This window comes from Sciurus carolinensis, chromosome 18 (genome assembly GCF_902686445.1).
Source record: "Sciurus carolinensis chromosome 18, mSciCar1.2, whole genome shotgun sequence".
NCBI lineage: Eukaryota > Metazoa > Chordata > Mammalia > Rodentia > Sciuridae > Sciurus > Sciurus carolinensis.
This window is the reverse complement of record NC_062230.1, coordinates 12,863,809-12,886,694: the sequence shown is the minus strand read 5'-3', so window position 1 is coordinate 12,886,694 and position 22,886 is coordinate 12,863,809. Positions and strand designations below refer to the sequence as shown.

General features: G+C 52.1%; 1 protein-coding gene across 3 annotated transcripts in view; it reads left to right on the top strand.

Moving 5' to 3' along the window:
• Rnf216 (ring finger protein 216) overlaps positions 1-7,395 on the top strand; it is a 163,616-nt gene extending 156,221 nt beyond the window's left edge. For all 3 annotated transcript variants that reach the window (XM_047533010.1, XM_047533008.1, XM_047533009.1), the window contains exons 16-17: positions 3,876-3,945; positions 4,425-7,395. In XM_047533010.1, coding sequence (XP_047388966.1) covers positions 3,876-3,945; positions 4,425-4,750 — 396 coding nt within the window. In that variant the 3' untranslated portion in view covers positions 4,751-7,395. The remainder of the gene's footprint in view (positions 1-3,875; positions 3,946-4,424) is intronic.
• Positions 7,396-22,886: the final 15,491 nt, after the last annotated feature.

Genomic DNA, 22,886 nt, shown 5'->3' with positions numbered 1-22,886 from the left:
TTTCTAATTTCATTCCATTATGATATGATAGAACACAAGGCAGTATCTCTATTGTTTTACATTTACTAAGGGCTGCTTTGTGGCATAACATATGGCCTATTTTCAAGAAGGTTCCATGTGCTGCTGAGAAGAAAGTGAATCCGCTCGTTGATGGATGGAATATTTTCTAAGTTATTGATTGTGTTATTGAGTTCTATGATTTCTTTGTTTAGTTTTTGTTTGGAAGATCTATCCAGTGGTGACAACAGTGTGTTAAAGTCACCCAGAATTATTGTGTTGTGGTCTATTTGATTCCTGGAATTGAGAAGGATTTGTTTAATGTACATGGATTCACCGTTGTTTGGGGCATAAATATTTACGATCGTTATGTCTTCCTGATTTATGGTTCTGTTAAGCAGTATGAAATTTCCTTCTTTATCCCTTCTGACTAACTTTGGCTTGAAGTCCACTTTATCTGAAATAAGGATGGAAACCCCCACTTTTTTACTGAGTCCGTGTGTGTGGTATGTTTTCTCCCATCCTTTCACCTTTAGTCTGTGTATGTCTTTTTCTATGAGATGAGTCTCTTGAAGGCAGCATATTGTTTGTTCTTTCTTTTTAATCCATTCTGCCAGTCTATGTCTTTTGATTGATGAGTTTAGGCCATTAACATTCAGGGTTATTATTGAGACATGATTGTATTTCCAGTCATTTGAGCTTATTTTTGGTTTTTAACTTGACTTGGTTTCTCCTTTGAATGGTTTTTCCTTTAAGGTAGTTCCTCCCTTTGCTGACCTACATTGTTGTTTTTCATTTCCTCCTCATGGAATATTTTGTTGAAAATATTCTGTAGCACGGGCTTTCTATTTGTAAATTTCTTTTAACTTTTGTTTATCATGGGAGGATTTTACTTCATCTTCAAATCTGAAGGTTAGTTTTTCTGGGTATAGGATTCTTGGTTGGCAATCATGTTCTTTCAGAGCTTGAAATATGTCGTTCCAGGCCCTTCTAGCTTTTAGTCAGGGCTGAGAAATCTGCTGATATCCATATTGGTTTCCCCCTATATGTAATCTGATGCTTTTCTCTCCCAGTCTTCAAAATCCTGTCTTTATTTTGTATGTTAGGCATTATAATGTGCCTTGGTGTGGATCTGTTGTGATTTTGTGCATTTGGTGTTCTGTAAGCCTCTTGTATTTGATTTTCCATTTCATTCTTCAGGCTTGGGACATTTTCTGATATTATTTCATTGAATAGGTTGTTCATTCCTTTGGTTTGTATCTCTGTGCCTTCCTCAATCCCAATAATTCTTAAATTTGGTCTTTTCATGATGTCCCATAGTTCATGATTTCTTACCATCTTCTCTGTTTGGTCAACTTTATTTTCAAGATTAAATATTTTGTCTTCTTTGTCTGAGGTTCTGTCTTCCAAGTGGTCTAATCTGTTGGTGATGCTTTTCATTGAGTTTTTTATTTGGTTTCTTGTTTCCTTCATTTCAAGGATTTCTGGGGGGTTTTTTGTTTGTTTTTTTGTTTTTTTGTTTTTTGAGAATCTCTATCTCTTTGTTGAAATGATCTTTTGCTTCCTGCAGTTGCTCTTTCAACTGCTTATTGGTATGATCATTCATTGCCTGCATTTGCTCTCTTATCTCATCCTTTGCTTCACGAATTATTTTAATTATGTATAATCTGAAGTCCTTTTCTGACATTTCTTCTACCATACCGTCACTGGATTCTATTAATACAGAATCTAGGTTTGTTTGTATCATTTTCTTCCCTTGTTTTTTTCATGTTGTTCACATATCTTCCCCTCTAGCAGTGCAGATCTGGGGTATTGCATTTCCCCACTATAGGCTTATAGTGACCCTATAGGTTTCCAAAACCTTTTCTTTAAGGGGGAGATCAATATTAACAGTGCCCAGTTCAGACAGTATGCAACCCTAGACCAAATAACCCCATGAGGACATTAATAATATTGTCATAATAAACAGAATGAGTTCAATTATTATCTTCAGTATAACAAATAGATTTGCAATAAGGTCTGCAGTTTCTAATGGAGGACAAAGAGGATGGGGAGGGGTGTAGGATGTAGCTGTTAATGGGATAAGAAAAGGATATATAGAAGTTCTAGATCGTAGAGTGAGTGTAATCAAAAGAAGCTGGTTGTTAGCATGGGAAAAGGGAGAAATAGACTCTGAGGGAACAGGTAAACAAAAGGAAAAGAATGAGAAAAGTAAAGAAATAAAAACTTAAAATTTTTCAATAAAGAGAAAAAAGAAAATCTACACTATAACAGTCATATAGTATTCAGACCTCTCAGTCTTCTGTAGCCTAATGCATGAGAGGTGCATGACAATGGGCTTCACGTCTCCAGCAGGTGTCTCAGGATGGGATTTGCCCCACCTGAAGATCCGAGCTATGGCTTCCAGGATGATCCAAGATGGCCGCTCTGGCTTCCAAATGTGTTGGCAAATGGGGAACTGCAGCTCTGGGTGTGGGCATGGTCGGCTGGAGGTCCTGGAGGCGGGGTGCAATCAGTCTGTCAGGGGGTCCTGAGGGCGGGGAGCAGTCAGTTGAGGTGAGGGCCCCGGAGGCAGGGAATGATCAGTCAGGCTGAGGGATCCTGGAGACAGTGCTCAGTCAGTCCAGCCAGGGGTCCTGCAAGACCTGGCAATTGTCTCAAAACCTGCAGGTACTGTGACAGTGAACTTCCTGGCAACAGCAGGCGCTGGTGCTCCACTGGCGGTCTGTGGTCAGTCTGCTGACTGCTGTCGGACAATCGGGAGGTGAATCTTGGGAGGTGGGTGATAGGTAGGTGAAAGGCAGGTGATGGACAGGCAAGAGGCAGGCAAATGGTGGATGGTAGTCACCAGACAGTGAACAATCTACACTCAAAAAGTGGTCGATATGCTGGCTGACTGCAGGTGATCACAGTGGACAAATGGGGTAAACAGCAGGGGATCGTTAAGCCGCAAAAACTACCTCACCAAGAAACAGATAGCCTCTGCTTGAAACCAGAGTTACGAGTTATGGAGCAACAAGGAACGCAGCCTCCCTCTCCCAGGGAATGTTCTTTTGGACCCACCATAAACTCAAAAGCCTCTCTGACCCCTGGGGAGCAAGTTAGCCAGCACCACCACGTGAAGCAGGCATTGTGAGGTGGGGAGGTCTGTCCTGGGGCAGCAGCCCAGTTCTTCCTCCATGGCACCTGCCAGCAAGTGGAGATATGGGAACTACACATGGCACAAACCCAGCCACCAGCTTGCCCAGTGTGGCCCAAGCTTCCCTAGGAGTCCTTACAGCTGCCTGTACCCAATATACCTCTATGGAGCCTGTCCAAGGCTAGTATGAGTTAAACATGAATTGCGTTATTTTCAACCTACTAAATATTGAGATTGAGAAGGGGAAAACAGCAAACTCTGTGACAGAATTATCCTCACACTGCTGGGTCCTCCCCCTGTCTCTGCCAGTCAGCCTGCATCAAAGTTCTGCCGAGGGAAGCTGAGAGTAAAAGGCCGGGGTGGACTCAGCAGGGCCTACCCAATGCTTGTCCAGCTTAGTTCAGGGAAAGGGCAGGATTATCTGGGCTCTGCACAAAGGCTTGCTGTACCCTGTTCAGACTAAGGACCTGAAATTTCTTGGGCCCACTCCCAGGCAACTGCCTGCTGGGACAGACCCTCACCCAGCTTTCCCATAGGCTTTGCTGTAGCGACACCTGGTTGATGAAGGACAAAGATGCTTGGGATTGGGAAGGAGTGGTGTGCAGCCCAAAATCCTGCTGGTCACTGGTGGATTCTGGAATCATCCAGTATTGACCAGCAACAGGTCAGCCTCCCTCTGTCCCATGGACTCACACTTCAGGGGCTTGCAAGCTCATGCTGCCTTTTGCTTTTACTCCAGGAAGATGATGAGAAACTAATCGAGGAAATCCAGAAGGAGGCTGAGGAGGAGCAGAAAAGAAAGAATGGAGGCAAGTGCTTTCCCCAGCCACAGCCCCACACCAGGCACACTCCGGATGGTGGAGCAGAGGACCCAGGGCCACTGGGGGGCGGGGGTAACTCCGACTGTGAGGGAACCACCACCCAGGCTGTGGAAAGGTAATGGAAGCCTTAGATAGTTCTGGCTCTAATGGAGAGTCCCACATGGGCACTGCCCCAACCTGTACTGAGCTGGGCGAATGTGCCACCCTCTGGGGCCCTGACAGAAGTGACAGTTGGGTTTCATGTTTGACACTTCAGCCAGCCGTCTTATAGAGCAGCCCCTCCTGGGCCCAGGAAGGAGCGAGCCGAGGGGCAGAGGCTGACCCTCCAAGCACTTTAGCTATCTAGCTGCCCTTAACTGCCCAGCTCCTGGGGCCCAGGGTCAGCACACGCAGCCCTGAGCCCCAGCTAGATTCCAGCAGAGTTGGTTCAGCCTAATTTCCTCAACTAAACCCCACCTTCCTTTCAGAGAACACCTTCAAACGCATCGGGCCCCCACTGGAGAAGCCCCCCGAGAAGGTACAGAGAATGGAAGCCCTGCCACGGCCCGTCCCACAGAACCTGCACCCGCACCCACCACAGATGCCACCCTATGCCTTTGTGCACCCCCCCTTCCCCCTGCCACCTGTCCGGCCTGTGTTTAACAACTTCCCCCTCAACATGGGCCCTGTCCCAGCACCCTATGTGCCCCCTTTGCCTAATGTGCGGGTCAACTACGACTTCGGCCCTGTGCATGTGCCCCTGGAGCACAACCTGCCCATGCACTTTGGCCCCCAACCCCGGCATCGCTTCTGACAGCTAGAGCCCTGGCCAGCCCCACTGAACCTGTGCCAGTGGGGGGTATAGGGCAGAGAACCCCCTGCCCCAGGCCGGGCTCCACCTTCACCCTCTGTGTAGGGGTGGCGATTCAGCTTTCGAGAGTGGGGCTGGTTTACCTCCTACTCCTTCCTTGGGAAGAGTCACTGCTTCTCAAAAGTCTGGTGCCCTCCGGGTGCCTGTAAGGGAACTGACCTGAGTCCTGCTGGTCAGTCTCCCTAGTTCTGCCATTTTGGCAGCCAGCACAGTGGCCCTGGCTCTGCTCTGTCACTGAAGCCCCTGCAGGAGGAGGCAGAGGGGAGCTCATTAGTCCTGTTCCTTCCCCAACACACAGAATCCCACACAGTTAAGAGCCTTGCAGGCCTGCTGGCCACAGTGTAGTCAGGGCCATAATAAAAATGAAGCAGCAAAGAGTGGCATTTGGAGAGAACTGAGACATCTGCATGGCCACCCCCACTAAAGCCCTCCAAGAGTGGTCCTTGTGCCCATGCCATGGCACATCCACAGTTCAGGGATATGGGTCCCCTGCTGTCCTGTGCACTTGTGCTTCACCTAGGAGCCAAGTCCTAGGGCACAAGGCAACTGTGAGCATCTCCCTTGAGGCTCAGAGTCCTGTGTCTGGGGCTCTTGCCCCTCACAGAGTTCACAGTTGGCCCCAGTGAAGAGCTAGTGGGGGCTATGGATCACACCCCTTTGCAGCACCCCAAGGGGCACAACTTTGTCCCTCCCAGTCCAGAACCTAGTGCTCCCACGGTGCCCCTTCAGGGTCTCTCCCCACCTCTAAGGCCCACTCAGGTCAGGCAACCACAGAGAACTGTCCCATGCTGGGGTTTGGTTTTGTTTATCTGAGCGTTTATTCCTGTTCACATACTTTGAACTGAAGAATTTTCCTTGACCTGCTAGAGTTTTTTTTCCTCAGTCTCTGGAAAGTCAGGCTGAATCGGTCACCCTGCACCAGGTGGCTACTGAGGCTGAACAGTCCTGACGCTAACCAAACAAAATCCTTTTCCCTTAGCCACCCAGGCAGCCCAGTTGCTGGGAGACATCACCAACACCAACCAGTGATGAACAGCTCTCTCTAAGGTGTTTTGGGGGCATCCCCGGGGCGTAGACGGCCCTGAGTCATGATACTGTTGCGGTGGGCCTCCCTCCCTCCTGCCTCTTATCTCCATAGTTAATGATGGAGGCTAGTAGAGGGTGAGGTGCTGGTACCAGGCACAAGGACAGCTGTCCTTCCCTGGGGTTGATTCAGCTCTGGGCCTGTGTCGGGTCCTGCCAAGGCTCCGACCCAGTTGCCAAGCACAGGCCCAAAACTTCTAACTGTGAAGCTGGGGGGAGCCCTTCTGGCAGCAGACATCACTTTCTCGTCCTGTATTGCCCATCCTTGTCCTTGTCACGTGGCTGTGGGGTTCCAGGAGGTTCAAAGCACACAGACCTTGGAGGTGGAAAGCCCCAGGGGCAAGCAGGAGGGCAAGCAGTGCCGTCACTCACTGCCATCAACTTCTCAGAGGTCTTTCAAGGATTCAGGTCTACTTGACACATTATTTCTGCCTTTGCTCAGGATGAAGGCTTTGATGACAGGTGGTCACCTGGACATGGGGTGGGGCACATAGGGAGGTGGCTCGGGAGCCTCCCAGTGAGCTGCCTGAACTTACTTCTATCCTGAATGACAGTGCCTTGGAAAGGTGGGCTGCTCACCACAGTGACAGGATCCTCTCGGTACCTTAGACACAAACTCACATTCTCTGCACTTCCCCTGGGAACAGAGAAGGCAGCACGCAGCCCACAGCTGGGGAGGAAGCCCTGGCACTGCCCCTCTGAGACCCCTCAAGCTGCCCCTGTGGCTGGGAGCCTGGTTCCGGCTGTGTGCCCTCACCACACAGCTCCATGGGGGACTGAGGCTGAGACAGGATGAGGAAACTGGCCATTTCTGGGGCAGCTGCAGGGATAGGCCAGGGCAAGTAGCACCCAGACTGTAGGGAGCGTGGGGAGACAGAGTAATGTTCTGCCTGAGGCCAAACCCAGGAGTGTGCCCTTGGAGGGAGCGCTAGCTCTCCGGCCACTTCGCCTCAGGAGAGGGAACTGCTGCATCCCCATCAAGGGCCTCTGGTTCCACATCCTCCTTCCTGAGCCGGCTGCAGACTAGCAGCAGAACCATACGTCCAAGCGTGACCACCTCGGCTCTCCAGGCACCTCAGTGTTCCAGGCCGGCAGGGAAGGTGAGGAGCTGCGCCAGCACCAGGGCCAAGGCCCAAGGGTCCGCCCCTGTCGCGTCAAGCAGGCATTCTCAATGTAGCTGGCACCTTAACCTCTGGGACACAGGGCTGCTTCCTGGGGGCAAGAGATGCCCAGCCACTGTCCCAATCTATTTGCCTTAAAACTGGAGAGAGGAATCTAGTATTTGCACTTAGCAAAAGATTTAAAACTGAAGGAAAAAATGTGCATGATCTGTTACTTTGTACAAGAATAGCAAAAAAAAAAAAAAAAAAAGATGATTAAGTAGTTCAATGTTTTTATTTACCTTCTGGTAGTAAAAATAGATAATTCTGTTTAAACTACTGTGTGTAAAAAACCTGTATCATATGTAACTTGGACTTTTTGTAAATAAACGTTTGTGCACTCTGCTCTCTGGTGGCATTTCTCCATGTGCACAGAATCACAGATGCCTCAGGAGTGGTTCCACAGGGGGAAGGCAGGACGTTCCAGCAGGTGCAGCCAGAGGGTAGGGTTGCTGTCAGGAGACATCCTCATCTTCCAGGTAGAAAGATCAGGGTGCCAGTCCTGCTTGGGTGGTGGCCAAGACCCAATGGGGCACAGAGGGTTGGTAGGTTGGTTGGTTGGCACAGAATCACCTCAAGAAAGTAGTCAGATCCTCTTCAGGGCCTTTCCCCCGCTGAGTGACTTGAGGCCACTCAGTCCTGGAGAACAACCTACAAAACCTCATCTGGCCTGAAGGCCAAGTGCAAAGGGGAGAGAAACCCAAAGGGACAAAGGTTGCAAGAGCGTCAAGTGCAAGGGTTGGCCGGAGGGGCTGCAGCACCAGAACCTGCCACCCATCATTTGTGGCGCAGCTTCCCGACAGTTCCTTGGGATCCACCTGCCCCTCAGCACCCCTTGCCACAGTCAAGCCAGGCAGGCATTGGCCATAAGACCTGGGAGGGGGCCCTGGACAGGGGAGATGATCCCCAGATACAGGTGGATTGCACACAGGACTCAAAGACACACCCTTTGCCCTTTTTTTTTTTTCACCAGGTATGTTTATCCACTGAGCCACATCCCCAGCCCTTTTTTTCATATATATCTTATTTAGAGACAAGGTCTCATTGAGTTGGTAAATGCCTCGATAAATTGCTGAGGCTGGCTTTGAACTCGATCCTCCTGCCTCAGCCTCCTGAGCTGCTGGGATTGCAGGCATGCACCACTGTGCCTGGTTGGCAATTTTTTATTGAACTTTTCAACACTTTAGAAAACTTTTGAAGTTAAAGTTTCAATACAAAAAAGTTAGGTTTCCAGCTTCTCAACAGGTCAGGTATACTTTAATGGGCCCAGGCTATCCCATCCTTGTTCCACACTGTACATGTTCGTAGGTATCACAGGCTCTGCAGCTGCGCTGCACGGGTGAGGCTGCTCTCCCATTCCTCCTGGTCCGTCACCCGCTGGCCCTGCCAGGTAGGGCACCCCCTCTGCCAGACACGAAGCCTGTCCACAAGTGAGCTTTGGGCCTCAGCTTCACAGAAATGTCTCAGTGCTGTTTGTACACATCATCTGCATCTGATGTGCTTTTGCTATCTCCCATGTATTCCCCTGGAAAGCAAAGTCCAGTACCTCCCATGTTTTTGTCACCACACAAAACCTCAGTGAGTTCCCATATCTAAATGGAACACTGGTACTTGAGTGTTTCAGAAGATACATTCCCAAAAGTGTAGTGACTGAATGAAAGGGGGGACCCAGGCCTGTCTGCATGTATCAGTGGTTTTGTGGCCTTTGCAAAGCCCTCTCCATACCCCAGTCACTGGCAAGAGCCTGACCCTGGGCAGTGGCCTCAGCTCTGAACAGGACAGTCTCAGTCCCTCGGATCAGTTCTAGAATCTGACTTGATGTGGCCATTGTTTGTATCCATTTAGTTTCCTTAAATATTTCTCATGAAATCTGCTTTTAGCTTGCTTTCCATTCCATCTTTATTTTTAATTTTTTTTAGTTGTAGATGGACACAGTACCTTTATCTTATTTATTTATTTTTATGTGGTGCTGAGGATGGAACCCAGTGCCTCACAGGTGCCAGGCAAGCGCTCTACCACTGAGCCACAACCCCAGCGCCTTCCCTTCCATCCTGAGGCTGAGATAGGAACAAGACAGGCAGGATGTCTGAGCTCCACCCTCTGACCTCCTCTGGCTAGGGCTCTCACCTCTCTGAACTTGGTGCCATCATTCTGAGGCAGGTGTGCGGCCTCTAGACCTCCACTCTCGTGACCCTTCGGGAAATGGTCACTGCTGCATCCCACGTCCACCCACACTTCCCTCTGGGTCAGGATTCAGTCAGACAACCAGTTCCTCTCCTCGCTTCCTCTGCCTGAGCTCATGGCTGGCTTTGCCTCACTGCAGAGTGCACACCCACCGCAGGGCTGGGTTCCTCTCACCCCATCCTGCCCAGCCAGTCCCTTAGTGGCAGCAGTAGCTCAGCCCAGGCAGCCCTGGGTGTGGTGGTGTCAGACTCCTCCTGTGAGCCCTCCAGGCAGTGGAGTCCCAGGTCGGCCACCTTGGAGCTGTGCAGCTCTGGGCAAGGTGCTCTGGCCTGGTTCTTGGCAGTATAGTGGGAATCGAGGCAGCATCCCGTGAGCTTGTGCCTGAGACAGGACAAGTGGTGAAGAGCAGAGTGACTGTGCTGCTGGTCATGGCACCAGGACAGTCGTCTGGTCCCTCCCCAGGTGTCCCTAGACTCCTCACCCAGGTGGGCCCAGACCCCAGCAGGCCCACAGAGCCATGCCATCCCTTCTCAGGTGGCTCCTTGGGGATAAAGTGCTAGTCCCTGCCTGGACCAGCCCCACCTGCCTCTCAGACATCTGAGACCATAGTTCCACCTCAGACCCTCGGGACACTTGGTTCACCCACACCCCACACAACAGCAGACCAACTGTCCACCTGAGACCTGGGCCCAGGCAGCTCAGTTGGGCAGTTAGGGGGCGGCCAGCCCCCAGCAGCAGGCAACAGAGAAACAGGCACCCCAAACACCAAGCAAGTGGGAATGGGTACGAGGCATTAGAGGGAGCCCAGCTGGCAAGGCTTTGATGAGAGGGTCCCTGGAGCGGAGGGTGGCTGAGCAGAGAGGTTGGAAGAGGTCCCAGCTGGCTCCCTGTCGACTGGAGCTGTCTCAGGCAGACTCCAGTCGGGATTCCCTTCCATACATCTGATGGTTCCTGGAAATCAGGTTCTAAATCACTTCCTCGAGCTGAACTCACACTTGAACCTGGGTGGACACTAAGGTGCGCCACCTCACCAGGGCCAAGCCCAGCTCCCTTTCCCAGGTCCCAAGAGCCACATGCCCCGCTGCTCCCTGATGACCTGGGGCTCTGCCTCTCAGCGGTCAGGCCTCAGCTTCTCTGCAGCATGGACACAGCCTGGCCTTCCAGGGGCTGGCGGGCATTTGTTCAGCGATCACAGCAGACCAGGCAGGCCCAGGAGCAATGAGCCACCACTCCCCACCTGCTCCACCAGCCACGTCCTGTCCTGACACGAGTATGCAGTAAGAGTCACAGCCCCGCAGACCCCAGGCGGTCTGTCTCCCGTCTGCCTTCTGTCTGCTTCCACCCTCCCTCCCATCCTCCACCCCTTATTTCTGGAAAGTTAGGGTAAGAAAATGAACACAGTCTGAAATCAGGTGTAGCAATAGGCAGTCTTGCCTGTCATTCCTTACAGTCATTAGGATATGACCTCACACCTTCCCAACAGATCTAAGGAAGGTCAGAAAGTGTCCACAAGCCCTGGGGCATAGCTCAGCATACGCAGGGCAAGTGCCCGTAGAGGAGAAGTTGCCCCTCGCCCACAGGAAGGGCCCCAAGGGGCCCAGGCTAAAGGCCAGGTAACTACCCGGTCCCCTGCACCCCAGGACCTGCATCCAGGCTGACTTCAGTCACCATCCTGGTGGCCTCAGGCCCCAGACAGGATTTGGTCGCCTCCCTCAGGAGCTCTGGCAGACCCTGGAACTAATCATGGAGTCCAGGGGCCCAAAGGCTCTGAGTGGGTCCCCACAGAGTGTGTGGGTCTCCCTGGCCTGCACGCCTACCCCAGCCTGCTCAGCCTCATGACACACGTCCACAGACGGAGCAGTGCCAATCAGGAAGCCAGGACTTCCTCAGCCATCAGAGGGGCAGGAAGCACGAGGCGCCCAGCTCCTGTCCCAGCACTGCGGGTGGCGTGACCTAGCAGACATGGCCCCGCCCTGACCTCTCTTCCCCAACTGAGGCCCAACTATACTCCACTCTCCTCTTCCTTGTGGGGTGTGACCCGGACCTGCCTCCTGGGAGACCAGGGCACCCCCGGGGTCAGCACTGCATCTTCAGCACCAGCTTGGGGACTGGGGGACTCAGGAAATACTAGTTAGAAGAACAATCTGTGAAATAAAGATAAAAGCGGGCACTGTGGCACATGCCGATAATCCCAGTGACCCGGGAGGCTGAGGCAGGAGGATGGCGAGTTCAAAGCCAGCCTCAGCAACTTAGTGAGGCCCTAAGCAACTTAGCCAGATCGTGTGTCTAAATAAAATATAAAAAGGGCTGGGGATGCAGCTGAGTGGTAGAGCACTCGCCTAGCACATGTGAGCCACTGGGTTCAATCCTTAGCACCACATAAAAAACAAATGAATAGAACAAAAAAAAAAGGCATTCTGTCCACCTACAATTACAAAAAAAAAAAAAAAAAATTTTTTTTTGAAAAGCGGGGAGCTGGGGATGTGGCGCAGTGGTTAAGCACCCCTGGGTTCAATCCCTGGTACAAAAAAAAAAAAAGAGAGAAAGAAAGGAAGGAAGGAAAAAATGCCTACCTCAGAGGGCAGTTTGGTGCGTTAAATAAGATATTGGGAGTGAAGACACAGTCTGACCCACAGGAAGTCACACAAATGTTTCACACAAATGTTTGCTTAATTGTTTTTGAATCAGAAAATGTTGGGGAAGTGTCTTTCCACCAGGGTGGTGGTGGACTATTCACCTGGCCAGCTGGAGCCTCTCTTCCCCGCTCTGTAAAATGGAGTGTTGGCTGGGTGACCCGAGGAGCCCTCCCCGCTATCCTGATGCAGAAGCGTGGGGAGCAGGAGTCTGAAGTCTACAGATGCCTCCCTGGAAGGTTGTCTTGTTGTTTGGGGTGGGGGTGGGGGTGGGGGTCGTTCTCTGGGTTTGGGTTTTCGTTTGGTATTGGAGACGGAACCTAGAGGCCAACACCTACCACTAGGTCATTCTCCAGCCCTTTTAATTTTATTTTGAGATTAGTTCTCGCTAAATTGCTGAGACCGGCCTTGAACTTGTAATCCTCCTGCCTCGGTCTCTGGAGCAGCTGGGACTACAGGTATGGGCCACTCACCGGGTCCTACAATGTCTTTGAATGCAATTTGACATTATTCATAACAGTCCCAAAGTTCGGAAGCAACCCAAATGTCCATCTGCTAGAAGGATCAATAAAATGTGGTCTCTCCATACCGAGGGATGTTCTTTGCCCATAATAAAGGAAAGAAGCAGACACACATCAACAGCCACGAACCTCAAACTGATGCTCAGAGATAGAGCCAGACGCAAAGGGCCAGGAGCTGTACAATTCCATTTAGGCGAAATGTCCAGAGTCGGCAAATCCTAGAGACAGAAAGCAGATGGGTGGATGCTTAGGGGTGCGGGGGGGATGGCAGGCTGGGGCTGGGAGCTAAAAGGATTTCTTTTCGATATGATGAAAATGTTCCAAGTGGATTCTGATAAGGGTTGCAAATATCTGTGAGCGCACGAAAGCCATGGAATTGCACGTTCTAGATGGGTGGATTGAGGGCCATATCAACTGTAGCTCAGTAAAGTTGTTTTGAAAAGAGAGAGGGAGCCAGGCGCACATGTGTAATCCCAGTGACTCAGGAGGCTGAGCTGCGAGGATGGTTTGAGTTCAATCTGGACCATGTTATGAGACCCTGTCTCAAATAAAAAAAAAAAATAGGGGCTGGCGTCGTAGCTCAGTGTGAGCCAGCACGTATGAGGCACTGGGTTCGAGTCTCAGCACCACATAAGAGTAAGTAAATAAAACAAAGGTATTGCGTCCTTCTACAACTACAAAAAGAAAAAAAGGACTGGGCATGTGGTAAAGTGCCCCTGGGTTCAATCCCTGGTACCAAAAAAAGAGCTCTCTCTGATTGGATTTTCCCTCCCCGATTAAGCAACTAAAATGTCAGACCAGATGCTGGAACCCATGGTCTTCTGACATTGACAGCAAAGACGGTGAGCCCTGGACAGGGAAGAGATGAAACTGATTCCCCAGCTCAGTCCCGGCTGGGCTTCCAGGCTGCACCTCAGGAATGGGAAACCCCAGCAGAGACCAGGGAAAACAGAGCTCCCAGGTGCAGGAGACAGAGTTTGCAAGAATGGAGGGATGAAGATCAGGAAGAAGATTGGGTGTGGTGCACACGCCTGTAATCCCTGTGGGTCGGGAGGCTGAGGCAGGAGGATTGTGAGCTCAAAGCCAGCCTCAGCAACTTAGCGAGACCCTGTCTCTAAATAAAAAAATTTAGGGACTGGGGAGATAGCTCAGTCAGTAGAGTGCTTGCCTTGTAAGCACAAGGCCCTGGGTTTGAGCCTCAGCACCCAAAAAAAAAAAAAATGTAAAAGTACTGGGATGCGGCTCAGTGGCTAAGTGCTCCTGGGTTCATCCCTGGTATGAAGAAGAAGACTATTAGGAAGCAAAAGGAGATGCCCAGACAGGCTGCCCTCCTCCAGTTCTGATGAGTGAATACAGGTGAGTAAATGGCCTCAGGCCAGGGAAAGAACCACCACAAAGGGGCAGATAAAACCATCTGCAGCTGGGCCTGGTGGTGCTGGCCTGTAATCCCAGCGAAGCAGGAGGATCGGAGGTTCAAGGCCAACCTCAGGAATTTAACGAGACCCTGTCTCAAAATTTAAAAATCAGGGCTGGGGATATAGCTCAGTTCATAGATTGCCTGCCTGTCAAGCACAAGGCCCTGGGTTCAATCCCCAGCACCGCATAAATAAATACATAAATAAATAAATAAATAGGGCTGGGGTGTGGCTCAGTAGTAGAGCACCCCTGGGGTCGATCTCTAATAGAAAAAAAAAAGTGGGATTAATAGCAGATTAGACACTGCCAAAGAAAAGTCACTGAATTTGAAGACCTAGAAATAGGAGCTACCCAAAACACAAAGATACACAAGAGATTGAAAAAAACAGAAAGGACAGTGTACGTCTGCATTTTCAGGGACAGCAGCCTCAGCGCCTGCCCAACTCGAGGACCAGCCCTGTGGAACCCCACCAAGGAGCGGCAGAGAAGCACGGCCCTCCCAGGCGAATGGCTCCTTGAAGAGCCATTCCTGGAGCCCTGGAGACTGCGGAAGGCATCCGGTTAGCCACCACCCCAAATCTGCCAACCGTGCCTCGGGGAGGAAGAGAGACAAGTGGGCAGGAGGAAGAGGCTACTGGCCAAGTCCCTCGGCTCCCCTCGGTGCGACTTTCTTAGGTGCTCTGCCTCTGGATCCTGGCTTTCTGGCTGGCTCCAAGCTAGTCCTCTGCCACAGGCCTGTTTCCTCTGGGTTCCAGGGGAACTGGCATAAGGAGATTCTGTGGGCCCTGCCGAGTCCGAGGTTCTGTGCCTCCCTGGAGAGCAGCTCCCAAGCGCTGGAGGCCTAGGGTTGGGCTTAGGGCTTCCGCGGGGGGCACTTGGCCCCCAACAGCCACCAAAGAGGACCGCAAACTGAGGTCCAGGGAGAAGGGTCTTCCCAAAGCAGCCATCTCCCGCTGGGGCCCCAGGCCTTTCACCTCCCCCCTGCCCCTTCTCCATACCCGCTCCCCCTGCCCTGAGCTTCCCTCCTCTGAAAGCCTTCCAGAGAGGCCCAGGGACTTAGAGGCGAGGCGACCTTCTCCCAATTTTTGGCCTCCATGGCAGGAGACACCCTGACAGTCCTTCTTCCTTCTTTCAGCGACAGACTTTCTAAGCCGCAGCTGATCTCCCAGCCTGCCCTGGGACCCCTCGCCCTAGGGGTGAACCACGTCCCATCAAATCCTAGAAAGCCTTTCACAGCAGCCGCCTGGGGCCCTCCCCACCTGCCCCTCTACCTTGGCCTTCTTGGGTCATAAGGACCAGGGGGAGGGGACCTTCTCCCTATCTTTGGCCTCCATGGCCTCCTGCTCCAGCAGGGATAGCCTGGGACCCAAAGGATGTGCTGGACAGCAGCCCCCAAGCCCACCCCAGACTCACCCCCAGGTCCTATGGTACTGTTCCTGTGGGTCCCTGTCACCCTCAGCGGCCCCGACCTCACTGGGGCGGAGGTTTGGCTACCCCTATCTCTTCCCTCTGGCTCCTCCTGCCCCGGCCTCCCAAGCAGAGGCATCTCCTCGGGCCTGAGGCCTGTCCTTGCCCTCCTGCCCTGCCCGCCTGCAGGGATGCTCCACATGCTGACTCTGCTCTGAAGCCACTGCCACGCCCCACCTGGCTCCAGGCTCATTGCTTCAGACACCCGCTGACTCAGCCAGCCCCACCTGGTCCGCCCTAACCCGACCCAGGTACAAAACCTTTGCCCGCGTGTGAGACATCCGCTCCGTCACCAGGTCTTGCCCAACCTGCATCTTTTCCCGCTGCCTGGGTCCTCTGTCCTAGTGGCACCGCAGCCTCGTGGTTGAACCCCTGGCCTCCTGGCCCTGGTGGCCCCCTCCCCCCCTCCCGTTCTCCTTTTTTTTTTTTTTTTTTTTTTTTTTTTTTTTTTTTTTTTGCGGTGCTGGGGATCGAACTCAGGGCCTTGTGCTTGCGAGGCAAGCACTCTACCAGCTGAGCTATCTCCCCAGCCCTCTCCCGCTCTCCTTACAGCCAGAGGGGACCGCGGGTGTCTGTGATGAACCACAGTGACCCAGCTCTGGCAGTATTTTGCCCAAGTTCCTCCCCTGGCATACAAGGCCCGCAGAGTCCAGCCCCAGCAGGACACTTGACCTTTGGCTCCCAGAATCCAACACCCTTCTTTTTAGGAGGGCTGGCAGGCAACTGTCCCCAAGGATGGCAGCAACAGTAGCTCCTGTTCCACATTTTCTGGGGTACTGGAGACTGAGCCCAGGGACACTCTACCACTGAGCTACAGCCCCAGCCCTTTTTTTTTTTTTTTTTTTTAAGTTTGAGTCAGAGGTTCCCTAAGTTACTGAGGCTGGCCTCAAAACATGTGATCCTCCTGCCTCAGCCTCCCAGATCACCAGGATTACAGTTGTGCATCACCGTGCCCAGTGCACACGCTCTCTTACAAGGCAACCACGGAGTGGTGGGCATCTGCAAACTCTCCCTGGGAACCTGGGCAGAACTTAATGTCTGCCTTGGCCAAAAGGAAACAGCAGAAGCGACACCAAGTCTTAGGGCCAAGTCATAACAACACCTCTTGCTTGCTCCTGGTTTTCTTAGGACACTGACATTTGGAACCAGCTGTTGGGAGGAAGCCCAACCTGTCCATTTGAAGAGACCCCACAGAGAGGCCAGCAGTAGGCATCTCAATAGCCAGCATCAACCAGTGGCCACGTATAAGGATGACACTCCAGACAGTTCCAGAAGGTTCCAGCCTCCAGTTTTTGCATCTTCCCAGCAGAGTCGTGGGACAGCTTCCCCATTGTGCCCTGCCTGGGTCCTCCTGACTGCCATCCCGGCTTGTCTGCAGTCAATCCTCTGTGCTCTTCAGCAGTATCAGGAGCTCCTCATACCTGGTATTAGATACCTGTCCCCCCAGCATCTTCTGATTCTTTTCAAACAAAATGTACTGGCAACGGCCATGTGGAGGGCAGACCAGAGAACCAGGGCTTGAATGCAGCCTGAGTCCAGCGTCGCGCACACCAGGAGGCAAGTGAATGGCGGGCCTGCGCGGGGGCCCAGCCGCGCTCTATGGCCACCCCCGCCTGCAGGTGCCTGAGCAGAGGGAGCGCCGAGCCCCTCCCGGCCCATGTCACCACCCAAGGCCCAGGACATCCGCTGAAGGTTGTGTCCCAACCCGCAGCTCCCCAGAAAAGAATGTTGCCATGGGCTGTTTCTCGTGGGAGGGTAGCAGCTCCTCGGGGTGCGGGGTCAGCGGGGGACACTGGCCGCCCTGAGCTGGTCTTGCTCCAGACAAGAGCTGAGGCCTGGGCATTTTCGCTAACGGGGCCGCATCTGTGGGATGCTGGACTCTGGAACAACAAAGCGATCGCAGCGTACTTGAGAACCCTGCTCAACCACCGCTCGCCGGGATCCTGGCTTCACTTCACGGCTCCATTTTACAGGTGAGCTCAAGGTCACACCTCCTGAGTGGAGGGGCCCAGGGACCGCGGCTCTGAAAGTGGGACCTCCTGCCACATAACTGTCAGGGGCTTCCTGCACGAGGCGACGGCGGCAGGCACTTGCGCATGCAGGACGTTCATGTTCTGGACTTGAGGCACAAAGCTCCGGGTGCCACTCCAGGCAGGGCTGGGGAGAGCACAGAGAAGGCGCATGCGCAGCTGGGGGAGGGGCCGCGCGACCCCGGAATTGTTCTCCAGCAATTCACCCCAGAGGCTTCTAAAAGGGTCCTTGCACACAGTCGTTCCATGCAGTGTCTGCATTCATGATGGACGAGAAACGATGGGAATGATAAGACCAGACGTCCACAGAGCCCAGTGCAGAAGACAGAGCGAGGTCTGCGGGTGCAGATAAGGAAAATGCACATTTGTTAGGTGACAAATCAAGAGTCCGCCGTGAGGAGGGAGCAGCTTTCCTGGGTGCAAAAAAATAAAACAGAATCGTTGCACCCATGGTGGGAGCGTAAGTTACTGCTACCACCGTTGCAAACTATTTGGAGGCGCCTCAAAAAATTAAATATGAGCCCGGTGAGATGGTGCATACCTTTAATTAATCCCAGCGACTCAGGAGGCTGAGGCAGGAGGATCACAAAGTCAGAGGCCAGCCTCAGCAACTTAGTGAGGTCCAAAGCAATTTAGAGAGACCCTGTCTCAAAATGAAAAATAAAAAGAGCAGGGAATGTGGCTCAAGGGTTAAGTGTCCCTGGGTTCAATCCCCAATACCAAAAACTGAATAAACAAACAAACAAATACATACATACACACAGAATTTCAGTCTGGTCCAGAAATTTCACTTCCAGGTGCAAACCCAAAAGAATTGAAAGCAGGGTCTCAAACAGATCCCAGCCCTGCTGGACGCAGCAACTTTTTCTTTTCTTTTTTTGGCACCAGAGATTGAACCCTGGGGATGGGGGTGCTTAGCCACTGAGCCACATCCCCAGCCCTTTCATAGTTTTTATTTAGAGACAGGGTCTCACTAAGTTGCTTAGGGCCTTGCTAAATTGCTGAGGCTGGCCTCAAACTTGCGATCCTCCTGCCTCAGCCTCCTGAGTAGCTGGGATTACAGGCGTGCACCATTACCCGCTGCACAGTAGCATTATTCACAATAGCCAAAAGGTAGAGGTAGCCGTGTCCATTGATGGATGAACAAATGGACCATCCACACAATGGAATACTCCTGTGCCTTAAAAAGAACGGACATTAGTGGGGCGAGGTGGTGCACACCTGTAATCCCAGCAGCTCGGGAGACTAGGCAGGACGATCGCAAGTTCAAAATCAGTCTCAGCAATTTAGGAAGGCCCCGTCCAAAAATAAAATTGAAAAAGGGCTGGGGATGTGGCTCAGTGGTTGAGCACCCTGTGGGTTCACCCTGGGACCAAAAGACATAATTAAATGTATAAATAAAAAGGAAGGGGGCTGGGGTTGTGGCTCAGTGGCTGAGTGCTTGCTTGTCTAGCATGTGGGAGACCCTGGGCTCCATCCTAAGGCCCACATAAACAAATAAAGTAAAGGCATGTTGTCCGTCTACGACTACAAAAACTAAAAAAAAAAAGGAAGGACATTCTGGCCACGTGTCGGGTTGCACGCTTGTAATCCCAGCAACTAGGGAGGCTGAGGCAGGAGGATCCAGAGTTCAAAGCCAGCCTCAGCAAAAGTGAGGCACTAAGCAACTCAGTGAGATCCTGTCTCCAAATAAAATACAAAATAGGGCTGGGGATGTGGCTCAGGGGCTGAGTGCCCCTGAGTTCAATCCCCGGTACCCCCTGCCAAAAAAGAAGGACATTCTGGTGCATGCTGCCACACAGGTGAACCGCAAGGACATTGTGCTAAATGACTTAAGCCAGTCACAGAAGAATAAAGATGGTGTTCAGTTCCACCTGCACGAGTTCCCTAGAGTCACGATCAGAGAGACGGAAAGTAGAATGATGGGCAGCCAGGTGTGTTTAAGGAGTGCAGTTTCAATTTTCAAGATGGAAAGTTCTGGAAGTGGATGGGAGTGATGGCCACACAAGAACATGGATGTGCTTCAGGCCACGGGAGTGTCCCTCACACATGGTTAAGTTGGTAAAGTGCAGCACGCATCTTACTGCCCGTGCAATTAATTAATTAGTTAATTAGTTGAAACACTCGCCCTGGGTCATGGTAACAGCATCATGGTGTCCACAGTAGCTGATGCCCCTGGTGCCCCCTCCTACTCCCTCAGCTCTGGCCTCCCTGTGCAGGGAGCGGCCTACAGGAGGCCCTGGGCCTGAGTCTGCCTGTGCTTGACCAGCCTACCTGCAGGGCCCACACTCCGGGAAGCAGTGGGCCACCAGGCGTGGAAGGAGGCTCGGCGGGTGGACGCCCAGCCTCCCTGCTGGGGGGGGGGGGGGGGGGCGGTTACCGGCCTGTTCTACTCTGTCCCCAAATCGTTCAGCAGGATCCAGTTCCAGTTGCCCACGCGGCCTCCTTCTTGTCCCTGCCTGGAGTCCTCCTCTACCTGTTTCCTAAGACCATCTCTCAGATAACAGTTGGCCTTCAATACTGATCTAATCCGGGCTAAGGCTGTGGCTCAGTGACAGAGCGCTTGCCTAGCATGTGTGAGGCACTGGGTTTGATTCTCAGCACCGCATAGAAATAGGTAAATAAAATAAAGGTTCATCAACAACTAATAAAAATATTTTAAAACTGTAAAAAAAATAATAAGTTGTCTGTTTCTGAGGGAACCCTGCCACGTGTCTAAGCTTGAATATGTTTTATGTTTTTATGTACAGAATCCCAACCGCACACTACTGGTTGTGTGAGCTTGAGTAAGTTGCTTAACCTCTCTGAGTCTCCATTTCTCCAGGGAGTGAAATGCTACCCGCCACCTGGGCTGTATAAAGACTCTTAGTTTCCTAGAGATGCCATAACAAAGTGAGGCAGGATGAAAGGAATAAGAAATAAGTAGAAAGGGCCGGGCTCAGAGGCACGGGCCTGTCATCCCAGCAGCTCGGGAGGCTGAGGCAGGAGGATCGCGAGTTCAAAGCCAGCCTCAGCAACTTAGCAAGACCCTGTCTCTAAATAAAATATAAAAAAGGGCTGGGGATATGGTTCAGTGGTTAATCACCTCTGGGTTCAATCCCTGTTTTAAAAGAAAAATTAATAATAAGTAGGAAGGATGAAGAAAATATTTTATTTCAGGAGTTCTGAGTACATTCCCAGACCTGTTACTAAGTCAGTCTCTTTCCCAGACCCGTCACTCCCAAATTTCTAGAAAAACTGTAAACCTACCTGTGCACTGTTAATCAACCCCAGATAAATCGATTAAGACAGAGCTGATATTTCAAGAAGCCTATAGGTTTAGGGGGCTTTCCAGCGCTATCTGCTGATCAGATAGTGAAGACCATGTCAGCCTGAGGATCAGAGGTTGCCAGACCACCAGAAACCATCCGGAGGTCTCCAGGCAGATGCCATTCCTGCCTGCATACCTTTGCCTACCCACCCCCACCAGTTTCCACCCTCTCTTACCTGGTAAGGCCCACGTTCCCCCTTGACTTTGTATCTCCTTCCTAAATGAACCCCGGTCTGTGCCTCCCCGGAGGTGCCGAAGTTCTTTTCTGTTCCGTCTGGTCCTGAGCCGAGTTCCCGCTTCTCCCTGGGAGCTCCTGGGACCCTTCAGGGACACTCTTCTCCGTGACAGAAGGACCATGGACTACGTGACTTAACAGCTGACATTTATTCCTTCTCAGTCCTGGAGGCTGGGAGTCTGGGAACAAGGCAGTTGGCAGGCCTCCCTCCGTGGCTCACAGACGCCACCCCAGTGTCCTCACGTGGTCCTCCCTCCGTGTGCATCTGTGTCCCATCCCCCCACACTTTTTTTTTTTTTTTATTTTTTTAGTACCATTGAACCCAGGGGACTTTAGTAGCACTGAGCCACATCCCCAGCCCTATGTTGTGTTTTACTTAGAGACAGGGTCTCACTGAGTTGCTTAGGGCCTCTCTAAGTTGCTGAGGCTGGCTTTGAACTCATGATCCTCCTGCCTCAGCCTCCTGGAGCGGCCGGGATGACAGGCGTGCGCCACCCTGCCCGGCACTAGCAGTAATGTTGATATTACCATCGTTAACCAGAGCCCAGGCCTTGGCTCCAGTTAGGGGTCCCTGGAAAGCAGGGCTTCCTCTGCAGGGCACCCACCAGGGGGACCAGGCCTCGTCCAGGGAGTGGGCGGGGACTGTGGACCATGCCCCTTAGTCTCCCAGCAGGGAAGGCTCTGTCCCCACTGCTCCTGCTTCCTGGAGGAGCCCCTTCATCTGGGTTAAGCCAGGGCCTCCCTCTGGGAGACCCCACCTGTTCCCTTCTGCTTTCACTGCCCGCCAGGGTCTCCGAGCTCCCTCATGGCCCAGGGAGGCCAGGATCCCAACAGCCCATTGCTCAGACAGAAACACTTCAGCCCCAGCAGGGTCCCTTCTCCCACCTCATGAGCCCCCCAAAAGTCGTTTGAGGGAAAAGCACTAGACTTTAACAAGAGTGAGGTCGGCTCTCCTCTTTCAAGCGGGAAAGGCCTCACGGGGTCGGAGGGGCTGAGGGGTTCTCCCTAGGGGCCCCGTGGAGGGGTGTCCTATGAGACACGCCTGGAAGCTCAGTTCCCGCCCTCCAGAGACTGCGGAGTCCTCGGGGCTGAGTCCCATCGCAGCGAGGCACCCTGAGGGCCTGGCCGTTGGACAGAAGTGGGGGCCCAGGGAAACTGTGGGCTGCCCGCAGCTGCCCCACCGTGCTCAGCATCTGCGCTGCCACGGGAGGACCTGAGCAGCAGGGGCGCCTCTCCTTTGGTTGCTGTTTCCTGAAAGTGTCACTGACTATTTCCCGAGTGATCCCTTGTGGTCACGGTTAACCCCAAGTCTCCCAGAGTCCTGGCCGCAGTTGTTTTGGCTCCCTGGGGACTCTCCCATCCATGCCACTGCAGGCTGAGTGACACCACCTCAGAGCTGTGGGGGTCCCTGGCGGCCCCCAACTTGGCTGGGAGAATTGAAGAGGTTGGGGCGCAGGGGCGGTTGGTATCCTGAGTGCCAATGCAGAGGCTGAGGACTTGGTGTGCGTGTGTGTGTGTGTGTACATGTGTGTGTGCGTGTGTGTGTGCTGTGGATTGAACCCAGGGATGCTCCACCTGAGCTACATTCCCAGCCCCCTTTTTTTTTTAAAGGAAGTATGGTTATTATTTTTTATTTTTTCATTTTTACAGAATGCATTTTGATTCATCATACACAAACGGAGTACAGCTTTCCATTTCTCTGGTTTTCATGCTGTAGAGTCACACCATTCGTGTAATCATACATGTCCATAGGGTAATGATGTCTGTCTCCTTCCACCATCTTTCCTCCCTCCCCCCTCATTTTCCTCTACATGATCCATCCTTCCTCCATTCTTCCCTTACCCCCACCCCCATTATGTATCATCATTCACTTATCAGAGAAAACATTCAGCCTTTGGTTTTTGGGGCTTGGCCTATTTCACTTAGCATGATATTCTCCAACCCCATCCATTTACCTGCAAATGCCACAATATTATTCTTTATGGCTGAATAATATTCCATTGTGTATATATACCAGTTTCTTTATCCATTCATCTGTTG